This window comes from Nelumbo nucifera, chromosome 3, assembly GCF_055504915.1.
Source record: "Nelumbo nucifera cultivar China Antique chromosome 3, China Antique-T2T, whole genome shotgun sequence".
Lineage (NCBI taxonomy): Eukaryota > Viridiplantae > Streptophyta > Magnoliopsida > Proteales > Nelumbonaceae > Nelumbo > Nelumbo nucifera.
In genome coordinates this window covers 44,079,125-44,096,218 of record NC_142651.1, presented here as the reverse complement: position 1 = coordinate 44,096,218, position 17,094 = coordinate 44,079,125, and the positions used below count along the sequence as shown (strand labels likewise).

At 37.8% G+C, this 17,094-nt stretch overlaps 1 protein-coding gene and 1 non-coding gene across 2 annotated transcripts; both read right to left on the bottom strand.

The window, feature by feature from the left end:
- Positions 1 to 11,612: 11,612 nt before the first annotated feature.
- On the bottom strand, positions 11,613 to 11,694 carry TRNAS-GCU (transfer RNA serine (anticodon GCU)). The gene has a single exon. It is a non-coding gene; the product is annotated as a tRNA-Ser (tRNA).
- A 2,209-nt stretch (positions 11,695 to 13,903) lies between these two features.
- On the bottom strand, positions 13,904 to 15,609 carry LOC104612865 (late embryogenesis abundant protein At5g17165-like). Its single transcript, XM_010280486.3, has 2 exons — positions 15,199 to 15,609; positions 13,904 to 14,497 (listed from the first exon to the last, which is right to left on the bottom strand). The coding sequence occupies exons 1-2, from the start codon at positions 15,318 to 15,320 to the stop codon at positions 14,218 to 14,220; spliced, it is 402 nt and encodes a 133-aa protein (XP_010278788.1). The 5' UTR covers positions 15,321 to 15,609; the 3' UTR covers positions 13,904 to 14,217.
- Between the last annotated feature and the right edge of the window lie 1,485 nt (positions 15,610 to 17,094).

Below are 17,094 nucleotides of genomic sequence, written 5' to 3'. Positions count from 1 at the left end.
TGTCTGATGTCTCTTTATAATAATAATAATAATAATAATAATAATAATAATAATAATCTGACATACAGTGAATGTACAAGATGAATGAACCTATCATAAGTAGTTGTTAAGATATATATCATAAGTAATTATATATATGCCCTTTAACATTTAATTGCACACATGCATGCACGTGCTTTTACACCACTTATTATAAATGGTTTTGAATATGGGCCATGCCCATGGTCTTTTTAAACCTTGCACAACCATAGCCTTTCCCTTGGGCTGTAGTTAGACCAGCTGTAATTATACTTTACAATAAACTTTTGGGCCTAGTTAGCGATATATTTGTTGTTGTCCGGACTTGGTGTAACTGTGCAAACTAACTAGTCTCATAGAAATTAAGGCTACTTCATGATTTCTGTTTTACATTCCAAAAGCATGAATCAATTCCAGGCTGTGTTTTAGGCTCCATTTGCAAGGAGTATAAATACAAATTTGTAGAGTGTAAAATCTTGTATTTTGTATATATTTGTATTGTATAAATACAAATTTTCAGAATACAAAATCTTAAATTTTATATTATTTTGTATGTATTTGCTCTATATATATTTGTATTTGTACTCTTTTTAAATTGAGCCTTAGGGTTTAGTGTTTTTGATTTAGATGGTTATATTTTTAAAGCATTTCTTACCAAATTACAAACATTTTTCACTCATTCCCATAGGCAGATTTATGTATATGTTAGTGGGCAATTGCCCTAACTGAAATTTGAATTATTTTTTATAATAGTGAAAGAATTTAAAATTTTTCATAATTTCCCACACTCAAGTATAATAGTAGAGGGTTTGTTTTTCTTTTTTGGTAATGAGTAAGGGATCAAATAATGAAACTCATGCCTAGGGGTGGATTCGAGCTGAGCCGAGCTGAATAGTATGAGGCTCAAGCTTAGATCGCCAAGGTTGTATAAGGCTCGAGCTCAATTTGAGGAAAATATTTTATAAAAATAAAAAATTATGTATAACAAGTATTTTTTATTTGATATTTAAAAAGTTAAGAATTATAATGTTTTATTATATATACTATTTTCTATAATTTTATTTTATATGTATATATATATATATATATGTTTGAGCTCAGCTCGTTTATTAATCGAGCCTGTGAATTGGGCTTGAGCTCGGCTCGAAGCTCGATTGAAACTGAGTCAAGCTCGAGCAACTCATGAAAAGCTCGGCTCATTGCCACCCCTACTCATGCCTCAGGAATCTAAAACTGAAATGATGAGAAATGAAGTGATTCTTATACCCACATTTTTTCCATTATGACAACTAAAAGGGTCATTCAAACCATTTATTCTCTTTTCAAGTTTAGCGTTGGAGGCTTAAAGCAAGTTCCTGGAGCACGGATGAGGAAACCAGGGAGTAAGGGTGGACATGGATCAAGATTTTCTCAAGCTACTAAAGCCTTGGCTCAAGAAAAACTTGATTTGAACCAAGACAATTGAAGCTTATACATACATACATACATACATACATACATACATACATACATACATACATACATACATACATACATACATACATACATACATACATACATACATACATACATACATACATACATACATACATACATACATACATACATACATACATACATACATACATACATACATACATACATACATACATACATACATACATACATACATACATACATACATACATACATACATACATGTATATATTTTATATTTTTTAATTATATATATGTTTAATTTGTTATACATATAAGGTTTATATGATTTTTTTAATTTTTTTAGTGGATTCTTGCTTGAGCAAGCTAAGCTCGAACATATGAGCTTTTGAGCCAAGCCAAATTCAAGCTAGCATTTCTAGCTCGAATTGAGTTTGAGCTCAAACTAGAGCCCTATTGTTTTATGTTGAGTCAGATTCAGCTTAGCTCAGCTTGAACCCACCCCTGGTAGGAGGACAAACCTGGTAGAATCCTTCCCTTCTAGTTCTATTCACTCTACCATTCTTGAAGGACAAAACACACTTGATAAGATCAACAATGTTTCATTTTCTTTTTAGATTTTAGATCCCTATATGGTTCAGAATATCACAAAAAATAGGAGAAAAGATGATCCATTTTGTGAGATGTATCTATTTCTCTTAAAATGTTTTTGAGTTAATATATTTTAATATCAATTTTTTGTTTTAATTACTCAAATGTTATGACAAAATTGATGTTATGATAATGTCTGGCCCCATTAATTAAAGGTCAATGTATCTATTTCTCTTAAAATGTTTTAGAGTTAATATATTTTAATATCAATTTTTTTGTTTTAATTACTCAAATGTTATGACAAAATTGATGTTATGATAATGTCTGGCCCCATTAATTAAAGGTCATAGACCTATCATTGTAACTCAAACTTGCCAAAACTTTAATAGAAATCATATGATTTTTATGACATGATAGTTAATCTTGTTTTGAACAGTGTTTTTAACCCGCCATTGACCCGACCAGTTGAACCGTTCAAATCATCACCCAACCTTGATTTTTGGTTCTGCTTCTATTCAAACCATTTGGCCTAGGCAGTTCAATCGTTGACCCATTCGACCCAGTACCCAGTCATCAGGTTGCAAGTTGCACACTTAATGTATGTGCAAATTTTTAGAGGCCTTAACTTTGCACTCTAATGTTCGATTGGGGTGATCTTTTTTTTTTATTTAGAGTAACTTTTCGAGATATATGCATCCCAAGGAGCCATATGCGCCTTGATCTGCTATTTTTGACAAAAAAAAACTTTTTGGCCTCAAATCAATTTTTAATATTTTTGTTAAATAAAAAAATTAAAAGCATAAATTAAATATAAAATAATACATACATAATATGTAACACACACACGCATACACACACACACACACACACACACACACACACACACACACATATATATATATATATAAGATGCTGATGTGGAACGATCTGACTCGTTTGGCCTAGACGATCAAATAGATGACCACAACCGGGAGGCAAAAACTGGTTGGCCTCTGAATCGATTTTTAAAACATTGGCTTTGAAAGAGAAAAATCACACGTATTGGGCTTATTGGCTATCACCCCATAAATTATGTCAACATTGTCCAGTCCCATGCAGATAAATGAATTTTAACACTATTAAGATTTAAATTCCAGTTCTTTAAATTTAGGTATTAGGTATTTATATTTTTCTTAGAAAAATTAAGTAATGACGAATTTCTTTAGAAAATAATTTTTAAATTAATGAAATAGGAAAGATAAAATGAAAAATATTAAAGGAAGACTTCAAGAGTGCTTCAGCTATTGTTGGCTCTATTGCCTCAAACTTATTTTTCTCCCATAATGGAAAATTGTTTAGGGTCAGTTTGGAAAGAGTACAAATACAAATATGTACAGTGCAAATACATACAAAATATAAGGTTTTACACTCTACAAATTTGTATTTGTACTCTTTCCAAACTGAGCCTTAGGCTGTGTTTGATTGCAATGAAAATAAACTTGCATTGATGCAAAAACATAGCAGTGCAAATGATTTGTGTAAATTCTGACCTATTTTTTTATTTTAAATTTAGCTTATTTTATTTGATTGCAGTACAAATAAAGTAAATTAAGACATGAAGTAGAATAAAGTAAAATCCAAACACAACCTTATTTTATTTTATACTAATGCAAATAATTTTAGGGTGCAACCAAACACAACCTTATATACATTAATTGTCAGAATCTTTGAAGCCTAAAACATGGTCTTTCAATCTTAAGTGGCATTATCCACAAGAACTTCCCTTGGTTGTTTTTATTGGTTAAGAGGGGGTGTTTGACCCAATAATTAAGGGGGTGTTTGACAACGTTTTCTGTTGTCTAAATCAGAAACAACTGCTATGCCAGAAAAATAAAATAAAATATAACACCTCCTAAATGCGCAGAACCGCCGGTTCTGACACTGTTCTCAATCATCCCAACCCAAATCTATAATAGTATAATAGTAATGTTCTTTTATAAAAGACTTTGGCTTCTAACACTAATGGGAAGGATACATTCAATAAAAATCACATTTTGAATTTAGAATTGAAAGCATAAACCTGGGAGGGAGCAAGGCTAGCTTATTCTGTCCGGCTAAAACAAAAATTCACCAAAATTTTTGACCCGGGAACCAATCATGGCTTTAGGTCTGGTTTTGGAGAGATCGGCTTCAGTTAGTTCAAAGTCCATTCGAACATTGTTCGAACAGTCATCATAGCCTTGTATTGGGAACATCTCAATACTTTTATATTTTATTTTATGGGGAGATATTCCCAATGCAAGGCTATGATGGCTGTTCGAATGGACTTTGAACTGACTGAATCCAGTTTAGGTTTTAGACTCTAAAACTGTCAGATCAGGCTTTTGGTCAGATAGTCAGACCGTTTGACCCATGAATTGGTGATCAAAACGGTTCCGCTTTGGGCCGGTTTTTAAAATCCATATTGTTATTACCTATTTTTGATATTTTGGTTGGAATTTTTTGGCCAAGTTAAAACCCAAGTTTCTGTGAAATCTTGAAAATTTTCTGTAATATTTTCAGATTGAAATTTGATGAATTTAATTCATTCTCACAAAGTGAAATTGAAGTTAAATAATTGCAATAACCTCCCCGAACTTTCTGATACAATTACCAGACTCCATCCATTAAAATTCTCAAAAATATCCAAAATACTCATTACCTTTGACCAATTATTTTCCAAATTTTGTTTCATATCAACCATTCAAAGGTAACGGCGTAACGCCAACTTCGATAAACCGACGATTTGCACTTTTACAGCAAACCGGGATACGCATATTGACTCAACCCGAATTAGAACGAGTTCTGAGTTGACGCGTGGAGTTTTAAAAGATCTGACATTAGGGAAAGAATGATTTATGGCTAGCCGGAAAATGTTCTAGCGGTTTTTGCCGTCCGAGTTTGGTGGATGCTTTTGTTGGGAACCTTTCGCAGGCAGTTTGAAACCAGCATCCTTTTGAGGTCGCGTTCTATGCACCCATGGGCCTCGAATGAGATGCGAACACGTCATCTCATCCGTGTTAACTATGTTATTCCCATTTTTAACTCGGAAGTAGACCTGTTCATGGGCGCGGTCCCCGGACGGTCTTGAACAGGCTTTTTGGCCCGTGGGCTTAACCTCGGGTTAAAAAGCCCGGCCTGCATAAAATTCGAGCTGGGTTCGGACTTTACCAAAATAGCCTAGCCCGAGCCCAACCCGGCCCGACCTATAGTTAAACCTAAGTAAAAACCCTATGTGATGTCCATTTGAATAATTTTTTTAATTTAAGAATGTTGTTGATTCACTTGTAGGCCCATTGTTCATTTAAATAGGGGAAAAAACATCTGAATTAAAATAGATAATGTTCATTTGAATAGGGAAATTTTCGAATTTCTTTTATTAGGTCAGGCTCGGGCTCGGGCTCGGGCTTGGGCTTCGAGCTTTCTATCAGTGCCGGGCTCGGGCCCAAGTTGTAGGCCCGTTGGTCGGGCCGGGCTCGGGCTCGGGCCTAACATTTTTCTGTTAATAAAGAGTAAAAGCCTGGCCCGGCCCATGAACAGGTCTACTCGGAAGCGACGTCCTCTCCCCCTGAGTTCTTCTCATGCCCAATCGTACTAGTGCAACCTCCTCCCTTTCTACAGAGTACCTCTACTCTTCGTCATTGATGATCTCTCCCCTTGTTGACGATCGCAGCAAGTACACTGGTTATCGCTTCTGTCATTCGCCGCCTGCTCTTCCTCCTCTGCTATATCCATAGAGACGTCATTGTTCTTGGGGAACAGTTGCATGGAGCGACAACCCATGAGCCGACAACCAAATGTCTATGTGCTATGGAATGGGTTTGATTGGTCAATTACATGAGAAATTGTACATGCACACTTGATTGAAAAATTATATTTTCTCTTATAAAACCCAGTTTTAAATTTATCCTATATTGGAAAATTATAAGCTTTGTTTTCAGTATTTTAATAGGAGCTGATTTACACTCCTTAGAAATAGTAGAGGAGAGTATGGGGGTTTGATACCATGCAACGCGCGTGCACATGTGTGCGGCGCAATGAGGCGCTTTAGAGGCGCACTTTGCGCGCACCCGCGTGGCTCGCGAAGGACGGCTTTGGTTTTGGTGTGGTGCTGACCATTGATCACGATTCGATCGGGTGTGATCAAGAGGCACAATTCAAAGTTAACAGTCATTAACTGTTAACTACTTTTTAAACAGTCACAATGTTTGAAATTGTGACTATTCAATGTGCCTTCTCTAAACCAACACCTACCTTTTCTTCATACCTCTTCATAAACTATTTAAGGAGCATGAATCAGACTTAAAAAACACACATTTTCGAAACCCACTTTCTCTCTCTCTCTTAGTCCAGTCTGCTACAGTCTCAAGGTTTCTCCAGAGATTCTTCAACTTTACTGATTGCAAATTCTCGCCCAAGGCTCTGTTGTATCCTGGAAACGAATTTTCTTATAACCCAACAACAAACTCAGTGAAACTAAGTGGGGGCAAATAACATTCTAAAGACAGTGTCTTCAGACGCACCTCATAGCTTCTCCTCCAAAGTTACAGTGACCCCATTTTCCAACAATTTTAGAACGTTATTCTGCAATGGAGGCAGAAGCAAGCATGACTTCGATCAAGATGATGAACCAAGATCTTGTTCGACTAGACCAGTTCGATGGAACAAACTTCAGCCGGTGGCAAGATAAGATGATCTTCTTTCTGACCACACGAAAACTATACTATCTGTTGGACCCGAATCTACAATCACTTCCTGAACCCACTGACAAAGACTCAGAAAAACTAAAGAAGGAAAGAGTAAAACGAGAAGATGACTCACTTCTGTGCCGATGACACATATTGAATGCCTTATCGGACCGGCTCTACAACTTCTACAAGGAACTTACATCTCCAAAAGAAATCTGGAAGGCCCTGGAATTCAAATACGAATAAGTATCTTATTACAGAATACTTTGACTTTACCATGAACGACTATAAACCCATACTGGAGCAAGTTCATGAACTACAGGTGATAGTCAACAAAATTTGATCCCTTGACATCATCCTTCCTGAATCTTTCCAAATAAGAGCAATCATTGCCAAACTTCCACCCTCTTGGAAGGATTACAGGAAGAAGATTTTGCACAAGGCTGAAGAACTTACCTTGGAGCAAATTCAGCAACACCTTCGTATTGAAGAAGAGTCTCGGATTAGAGATAGTAGGGATAAGACCCTGTCCAGTATGCTGAACTCTAAGGTCAATTTTGTGGAAAACGGATCGAAGAAGACTAACCATGCATTACAAGTAAAGAAGAATGATGGAAACTTCAAGAAGAGCAACAATAAGAAAGGATCATGCTGTGTTTGTAGAAAGAAGGGGCATTATGCCCGAGTCTACCGACATCGGAAAGGCAGAACCAAGTCTGCAAACATGGTAGAAGACAATCTAGTGGCAATAATTACTGAAGTCAACATGGATCGTCTTCTAGATGGTGGTTTGATTCAGGCGCCATAGTCCATGTTTGCAAGGACAAGTCCTTGTTCAAGACATATGAAGAAATGATTGATGGCCAGGAGGTACAGAAGGAAAACCAAACATCTGCCAAAGTTGTTGGAAGAGGCAGCGTAGAGTTGAACTTCACCTTCAGAAAGACACTAACTCTCCTGAATGTTTTTCATGTTCCTAACATTAGAAATAACTTAGTCTTAGTAAATCTTGTCTGTAAGAAAGGATTCAAAGTTGTCTTTGAATCCAACAAACTAATCATATCCAAGAATGGGATATTTGTTGGAAAGGGATATGGTTATAATGGTATGTTCAAATTAAGTATTAATGAAGGAAAAGTTTCTGGTTATATTATTGATTATTTCTCTTTATGGCATGATAGATTAGCACATTTGAATTTTAAATCCATAAAGAACATGAGCAAACTTGGTATAATTGCTTACAATAATGAATCAACTGAAAAATGTGAGATATGTGTAAAATCTAAAATGGCTAAGAAACATTTCCCTAGTGTTAAGAGAAATTCTCAACTTCTAGAACTAATTCATTCTAACATCTGTGAACTCAATGGTGTAATAACTAGAGGAGGTAAGAGATATTTCATAACATTTATAGATGACTTTTCTAAGTACATCTATGTCTACCTTATAAGAACTAAGGATGAAGCCTTTGACATGTTTAAACTATATAAGGCTGAAGTTGAAAAGCAACTAAAAAAGAAAATTAAAATCCTTAGAAGTGATAGGGGTGCTGAATACTTTAAAAATGAGTTTAATTCTTTCTGTAAGGAATTTGGAATAATACATCAGTCACCTATGTGAGGTCAAGTAAAAATTTGGTTGATCCTCTTACCAAGGGCTTGGCCAGAGAATTGGTAAGAATGACAACCAAAGATATGTGATTAAAACCCTTTACTTAGTCACCTGTAATGGTAACCCAACCTGAATTGAAAACCATCAGTATTGGGTTTAATGGGTAACAATAAGTTACAATAATATAACTGTTAGCACTGACATTGAGAAATTTCCCATCACAACATAAACAGTATTGTCCATTATGATGAGAGGTTGAGTTAAACACTTAATGGAGTTCTAAAATATGTCAAATAACGAAACACATAGTGGAACTTCACCTATGTGAACATAGAAGTGGTGCCACTTTTCATGAGAGTTTGGGTTTTCTCTCGGGATTGTTCATGAAACCAGGAAAGAAGCACATGGCCATAACAGTGCTGAGCAAAACTTGAAACTCTTGCAGATACTATACATTTTTGTGTGTATAGGTGTCTCCGATCTGTCTTAAGAGTGATTGGTTTAACGTCTTACCACCAATAACTTTGATAAGGCTCTAAGATATCTATACTAACAAAAGGTTTAAGCTGGTAAACACCTTTTGTATGCATAACTGTGTCATAGTAGTTTGGATTGAGAGAGAACTATGTTATTGATCAATCAATGTGGGGGATTCTTGGGTTTTAATCTCATAAGAGATTAAATCCAATGGGTTTGATTGGTCAATTACATGAGAAATTGCACCTACACACTTGATTGAAAAATTAGGTTTTCTCTTACAAAACCCAGTTTTGAACTTGTCCCACATTAAAAAATTATAAGCTTTGTTTTTAGTATTTTAATAGGAGTTGATTTACACTCCTTAGAAATAGTAGAGGAGAGTATGGGGGTTTGATACCGCACAACGCGCGCGCACATGTGTGCGGCGCAATGAGGCACACTTTGCATGCACCCGCGTGGCTCGCGTGGCTCTCTCTCTCTCAGTCCGTCTACTAAAGTCTCACAGAACGTTTATCCGGAGATTCTTCAACTTTACTGGTTGCAGATTCTCGCCCAAGGCTCTATTGTATCTTGGGAACGGATTTGCCTGTAACCAAACAGCAAACTCAGTGAAACTGAGTGGGGACAAATAACATTTTAAAAACAATGTCTTCAGACGCGCCTTAGAGCTTTTCCTCCAAAGTTACAGTGACCCCATTTTCCAACAGAAACTTGTGCCCATAGTAAGGAATCACCTTCATAGCCTCCCCCTCGTTGAATTCGCTCAGACACTCAACACAGTCGACGGGCTCCTTGGCGCTCCCGTCGTAGGCGAACACCGGTAGAGACTTAACGGTACTTGGATTGAGACCACGGGGCCAGCGAGGCTGACCCCGCTCTGCGCTACTGGCATCGGTTGCGTGAGAGATCGAGGGCATTCTCTTCGGCAAAGCGGCAAATGTAGATGAAGAAGAAACCCATGAAGAAAGAGAGCAGTGAGGAACACCACGACGGTTAAGGCCATGGAGGAATCGAAGGTGGAGATGGGTTGCAGGGGCTTTCTGGTAGTAGTAGTAGTAGTAGAGGAGTTATTTGCAGGGGTTAGAGTTGGGACTGAGGAGTAGCCATCTCGAGGGAGAGAGGGTGAGTGGCTGGTTCCTGGAGGCGCATCGTCGTTGAGCAACTTATGAATGTTGGGCTTCATGGATGGATGAGTGGATTGTTGGTGAGATTTGAAAGCGCGGTTTGTAGAGATAGAGGGAATGAGAAGAATTGAGGGAACGAGAGACAACGTGAACAAAGGATCTTTAGATCTTGGCTTGGAGAGAGAGAGAGAGAGAGAGAGAGAGAGTTACGACTGTTGTGGATGGAGATTTGATAAAAGAGAGAGGAGACAGACGGACAATTTGACGATGAAGATTTGATTTGGAGTGAATCTGGATGGGATTTAGGGGAGAATGGCCTACAAAACGGAGAGAGAGACAGAGACATGATTGAGGGGCATATTGTAATTTGCAGTGGGCTCGGTGGAACTGGTGAGGCGTTGTTGTAGAACTGGAACTGGAACTGTGGCTGGTTCAGCGCTTCACTTCCCTACTATGGAACTGGAACTGGAACTTGGCTTATGCATTCACAACTGGAGAGGCATTGCCAGTGAACCGCACGGGTGGGCTTTGGCTTCGTGGTCCCAGCGTTATGAAAGGTAAGAAGCAAAAAGGATGAGATCTTACACCCATCCACATCCGCTGTGGGTGGCTTCTGCGTTCAGTGAGATCGCCGGTCACGGGTGGATGCTTCTGGGCTAGGGGTTAGCGGAAGAAAGTATGGGAGGATGTGTTTTAACTTTTTCGTCTTTTTGTATCCGGATCAACCGGATTTTTTAACTAACAACTAAACGTCTGTTAACATTGATAAATTTTAAACACGCCGATGTGGGCGTTTGTGATTGGCGGGTGCAATCGTCCAGTGCACCCATGGGTAGAGGTGGCAACGTTGCCCGCCGCCGCCTTACCCTCCGGCAACGTTGTGGGAAGTGGCCGGAGGTAGAGGTGGCACCGGCAGCGCTGGTGGTTTATCTGTCCAACGTCGCCACCTGAGGCGGAGGTAGAGGTGGACGGAGGTGGTGGCGTTGGATAGAGAAACCACCAGTGCCGCCATCGCCACCTCTGCCTCCGCCATCACCACCAGGCGGAGGCAGCGGAGGAAGGTGGTGGCGGGCGGCGGCTCTGATGAACAAGGGGCAAGAAGAAGAAGTTGAACAGTATTTTTGTCCTTTATTGATATTAAACCATAAAAGTTGCCCTTATATGATAGAAACTAAATCTTGATCTTTGCATGTATACCCTTCTTTGATTCTTTCTCTTCATCTGTATCATCTCTAACTCTCTTAACAGTATACATAGTCGACCAGCAATTTTTGTAGATGAAGACGATATTGCAACATACACCATAAAGATCGACTACAGACGACCATCGTACACTAAACAAGACTATTTACATCAGGCTACCAGAAAAAATACTCTCTCAGGGAGAAACTGATCAGTAGGAAGAAACTAAACAAGTCGAAGTGTTGAACATTTCTGAGGAAAACTTTGAAGGAGAAAGAACTTCATATATATATATAGAGAGAGAGAGAGAGAGAACAGCAACCTTGAATCTTATTCCGTTTTGGTTCTGTGTCCGTGCTCAATAATTTTCTTTTGGTGTGTTCCAACTTCGAGCATTTTATCTGATGTCCAAAAAAATAAACTACAGAAAGGATTTTCTTGAAGCAAATAAAACAAATTAAAACGTCGCCTGAGAGATTCGAACTCTCACGGAGAAACCCCATGTACTTAGCAGGCACACGCCTTAACCACTCGGCCAAAGCGACTGTTACACGCATGAATTCAGTTATATATATTGTAAGGGGGAGGGGGGAAGGACATCAGTTCATTTTTTGTTTGGGGCTAAAGACCCACTTTATTAGCTTTTTACCTTGCCTCCACTTACTAAGCTATATATATGATAGTTTTTAACAAAAAATTTAAGGGGGAGGGTAAGAACCTCCACCAATATATTTGGCTCGGCCCTGAGTACAAGGAATAAACAGGAGAAAAACTGTTAAAATTATATATTTATTTATTTATTAAATGGCTATAAATAAAGACATACACACAGGAATAAACTAAGAAAATTTCAAATAAAAGGAAAATCTATAATGCCGAAAATACATGCATGATACCGAAAAAGGCTTTGACCAATTTTGATGAAAATTCATGTGATTGGTTAATATTTTTTTGATATTTTTATGATGCAGGTTGATAAGTTGTGGGTTTTTCCAGTATCATGTTTTTTATTTTGGCATCATAATCGAACCTAGAAAAATGATAAATTAAAATATCATTTAAATCAAGGAAAAGAAAGCTATTGATTTCATCATTCGACTAATTATTTAATTTTTTGATATTAACAAGTTGATAAAATGACTTGGGTTTTAGACACAGTATGGCCGCTACATATGGTTTTTAGGTTATATTCTGATGTAGTCACACAGTACCATCATATTCTTCATGAGATCCCTCCTTTTTCGTTTTTCACCAAGTATTCAGATTCCAGAGTCCTTGGGCTTTACACAAATAGAACGCTTTTATATGAGAAGCTTCTAAGTGATTACATGTAATAAGCTAGACCATTCAATGGTGGGTTGTCATTATCTGACCATGGGACAGACAACACATGATAAGTCACTATAGCTCCATATATGTCATGTTCCAATTCCTATTCCTATAGTATAGCCCCACGAAACCCAGCACATAACTTTTTTCTTTTAAAAATTCCCAAGCTTTAGCATCCTTTACGGTACCTCTCCTCTATTAGGGAATCGATGCCTAAACCGTGCACTATTCCATTGTACTTCTGTCTACCTACATAAATCCGTACGTAATCTGTCATTGTTAAAGACCGTGGAAAACTTTGCAGTCGCGTAGAATGAAAAAACCTAACAAAAAAAACACAGATGAAAAACCCTAGTCGAGGGAATAGGCAAAGGAATAAGTTGAAAATGGGCTTAATTTTAGATAGTTTGATTTAGGGCGTTAATAGACCAGGTTTGGGTTGGACCCATCCCAATGAAAAACCAAATTCAACAGGTTAGGACAATTCAATAAGACATGTATATTGGGTTCAACCAGTCTAGACTTATTGTTATTGGATTGATTTGGAGCTGATCCATTTGTAATGGATTTATATTAGACTGGGTATGTTGAATTAATATTCGGTCTAGGTCTTAAAAGATATAAGAGTGAACTAATTAATAAAAGATAAGAGTAAGAGTGAAATAATTTTGGGTTGGATATACACAATCTGAACTAAAACTAATTTGAATAAATTAGACAGTCTTTAATTAGAATAAAACATTAAATTGGATTAGACCTATTCCAATCCAAAATATTTATTGAAAATATTTATCAGATTTCCATCTGTACTGAACTCATATTGGATCAAATTAGGTTAGATCTTTTATGCTTGCCCAAGGAATACAAATATAAATATGCAAAGTGAAAAACGTTATATTTTGTATATATTTGTATTTATATTCTCTCTTATATTTTGTATTTTATATTATTTTATATATATACATATATATATTTGCTTTTAACATATTTGTATTCATATTCTTTTCAAACAGAGCCTAAGCAGTTTCTTGAGGCATCAAAACTTAGCGACAATTATCCATCACTTGACCTAAAACTATACTTTATCCCTTTAATATTGAACTTATAACATAGACAAGCACAAACCCATCAAATATTTAATTAATTATAATGAAGGCGAACATCAAAATTGGAGTATTAAACACTGGACCCTTCATGCAAAACTTTATCAACTTATAATTAATTAACTTAAAATGAAGACGATCGATAAGGCTTGATGAAGTAGGGTTTGATACCATCTTCAACTTTTGAAGCTAAATCCCTTGAATAGATTTTTATTCTCTCTCTCATGCATAGAACTCTGCATAGAGAAGCTATACATGTCTCACAATTAGAGAATTATATATCCAAGTAGAGCTATCCATATATACAACATGCACCACAAAGTAGCAAAAAGTAGTAGGAGTATTGAAATTAAGTACCTCCAAGTTAAAACAAACCATATCTGTATATAAAGATGCCAACATATTAAAACTACATGTCATACTCGTATAAACCTTGAGGAGACTACCGTATTTATACTGCTTATTTATTGTATTATAATACATTGGATGTATATATCTGATATATAGATATAGATATATGACCACCCTACTATATACGACTCTTTCCTACTATTATATTACTACGCAAAAGCTGTCACGGTCTGGTATTCTCTCCTCAGCCACGGCCCACGGGTAGCTTAATTAGCCTTTTCCAGTTCAGAATTGTTGAGGTTTCTCCACGTCCTCTAGGTAACGGAACCAGAACTTCTGATCCAACACCGAATTGCCACCATTCGCCGGTGGGGCCTGGAAGCCACCCCCTTCCCCACCGGCCCTATCCTTGTTCTCAGTCGCGGGTACAAACACCCCAGTATGTGGGTGTGGAGCCCAGTACTTGTCCGACTGCGCCTGGATCACATCGTCGGGGACTACCGATGGACTAACCTGATCGTCGATGTTCTTCTCGTATTCGTATCCAGAAATGTGCGCACCCCTCCTGCATACATCCACACCATAGATAGATATCATTGCATAAACATCCATACGTGACACGTCGTTGTCGTTAGACTGAAGGAATTCTGACAGGACAGCTCTAAGAAGGGCGCTAACTACCGTACAGAGTACAGTACAAACTTAACGGAAAGAAAAGCAGACGTTACAAAAAGAGATTTGAAACGGAAGCTTGCGGAAATGGTCCCTCGAACTCCTGTTATCAATACCGTCAGGCCCTACGGACAGAATAAAATACTCGGAGAAGACAAAAAACTGAAAAAGAGATAAAAAGACACCGGGAGTGGCTGAGGAACTGAAGGTGAGATTGAAGCGGTTAGGCGGTGAGCTTCTCAGCTGTCCTCACGCCCACCGATTTCGACACGTGACCAAAATATTCGTATCGATCTTATTCCCTGTCTTACATCTGGAAATGGAACTGAGATGGTGATGAGGACGATTTGGAGCCCGCGAGGAACGGGCTTACGAAATATCATCGATCGACAATGTTGGAAAAAAGAATTAAAACCTAAAAGTACGAACTAGAAATAAGAACAAGCTCTCGCAGACGTACTGATTCCAGGAAAGCTACCTTCGGACAATCGCTTTATAAGCAGAGATTGATCAAAGTGAAACGATAACTAGAAAGTAGAAGTGTAAACGATGGCATGCATGTGGCTATGTGAGAAGTAGGATAAAAGAGTTTACCTGAATGCAGAAGCTAGGGGCGAGGAATATTGCGGCGAGTCTCGGTAGCTGCCGGTCCAGATCTGGTTGATGAATCGCCTCCCGAAGCTGACGACTCCTCGAGATTGTGAAGTAGCGGCCATGCAATTAGTGGTGATTATTGTTGGGAAGGCTCTGATCGATGAAATTTTCGCAAGTAGCAGAGAGAAAGCAAGAGAAGCAGCAGAAGAGCTCACGACAAAGCTAAGAACTGGTTTTCTCGTTCTGTTTGTCCCTAAATCCCTCCCTATTTATATCCGACTCCCTCTACTCGTCTGTCCTTCTCGGTCACCCGCCCAACAACCTCTCTTTCTCACTTCTCAGCCAACACCCACTCCGTAAGTCTCTATCAGAAATCGTACTTTTTCCCTCCATGCACTCTATATTTTAACGGTGGCTATCAATTAACGGAATCTGCTTCTCTGAGAGTACTTTTTTTATTTCTTAAACGGAATCTACGAGTGGGCAGACGCGTTTCTTACACGATGAATGGAAAAAAAAAAAAAAGGAAAAAGCGTCGATTCGTTCCGTTTGTCGTACTATTGTAACTTTTAACGGTGCCAGTTAACCAGTGTCTAACTAAAAGATCATGATTAGCGAGATTACAAAAAGACCCTTCATGTCGGTTTGAAATGTAAATGAAATGCCGCCTGTCTAATGCCCCCCAGTAGGCTACATTAGATCAAAGATACAAGGTGGAGCTTGCGTGTAGGACGAGGATAAAGATAAACTATTACTACATAGAGGCCCTTATCGTACGAATGCTATGATCAATTGCCCCAACACGTGTCTCATGCAATGTTGGACGTCAAGTGTGGGCCTTTTCAATTAGCCACGTGTCCCGAGCCTACGATGTCAGAACCGACCAGGGAATGGACTCCACCGAGTATATTGAAAAAATGAAAATCAGCATTAAGCCATTAACATTTAACGAGCTTATTTCAATGAAGAAAGCTAGATGGGGAGGGTTACGGTTATCCCGTGTTGTGTTACCTTTTCTTTCCTCTTTATTTATCAGGAAACAAATAATGTGGAATAAATCAGCTGTGGACCAATCATTTTATTCCACGTAAGTAATAAATGATGTGGAATAAATGATTGATCCCACATCTCCTTAAAATGGTTATCAAGTTCATAACAATCAGATAGTTTAGAATCATTTAAATTTTCAATATGCCGATCTTTGATGTGATTATGATATTCTTCTTTTTTCTTTGGGACCCAACTAGTGGGCTCCGATGCTGGACATGCAAGTTATGGGTATATTTGGGCCGCGTGTCCCTTGGCCCGCGACACTTTCAAATCAAACGCTGGTAAAGAATTTGCCTATTAGGGCTTTGACCGTTTGTTTTCTAGAATTTGTTTGAATACCTTTTCATGGTAACATTTCCACCTTTCTGAAAGTAGTATCTTGCGTCAGGAATTTCTGAATGGCATCGATCGCTCTACAAAATAAATAAAATAAAATTCCATGAGACTGTTGAATTTTTCGGACTTTCACAAGTCCATTTGAAATGTTGTTATTGGATGCATCATCATCACTAAGTATTGAAAAGTAACATTATAATGTTTAATGGGTGCAATTATTTTATATTTGTGCCTTAATTAAATTAGTGATACGAAAGCTTAGAGTTTGAAAGTAGATCTTTGAAGTTTATTATACATTAAAATATTAATACTGGGCATATGGTACCTGTGGGTATATATATGAGTAGGGATGTTTCCAATGTATCGCTATAATGGCGGATGATTGGAACGTTGTTGGCACGTGTTGGTAGCTGAACTGAACTTTGGTATATATAACAGTTGGAAAATGATAAGTCTTCTGTTAATAGTCATGACTATTAATTAGGGGTGGGCACGACCGACTTGAGTTTT

Coding starts and splice junctions, on each gene's coding strand:
- LOC104612865 (XM_010280486.3), bottom strand. CDS start 15,320: ATGGCCGCTACTTCACAATCTCGAGGAGTCGTCAGCTTCGGGAGGCGA. Junction 14,498..15,198: donor CCCCTAGCTTCTGCATTCAG/GTAAACTCTTTT, acceptor GGATGTATGCAG/GAGGGGTGCGCACATTTCTG.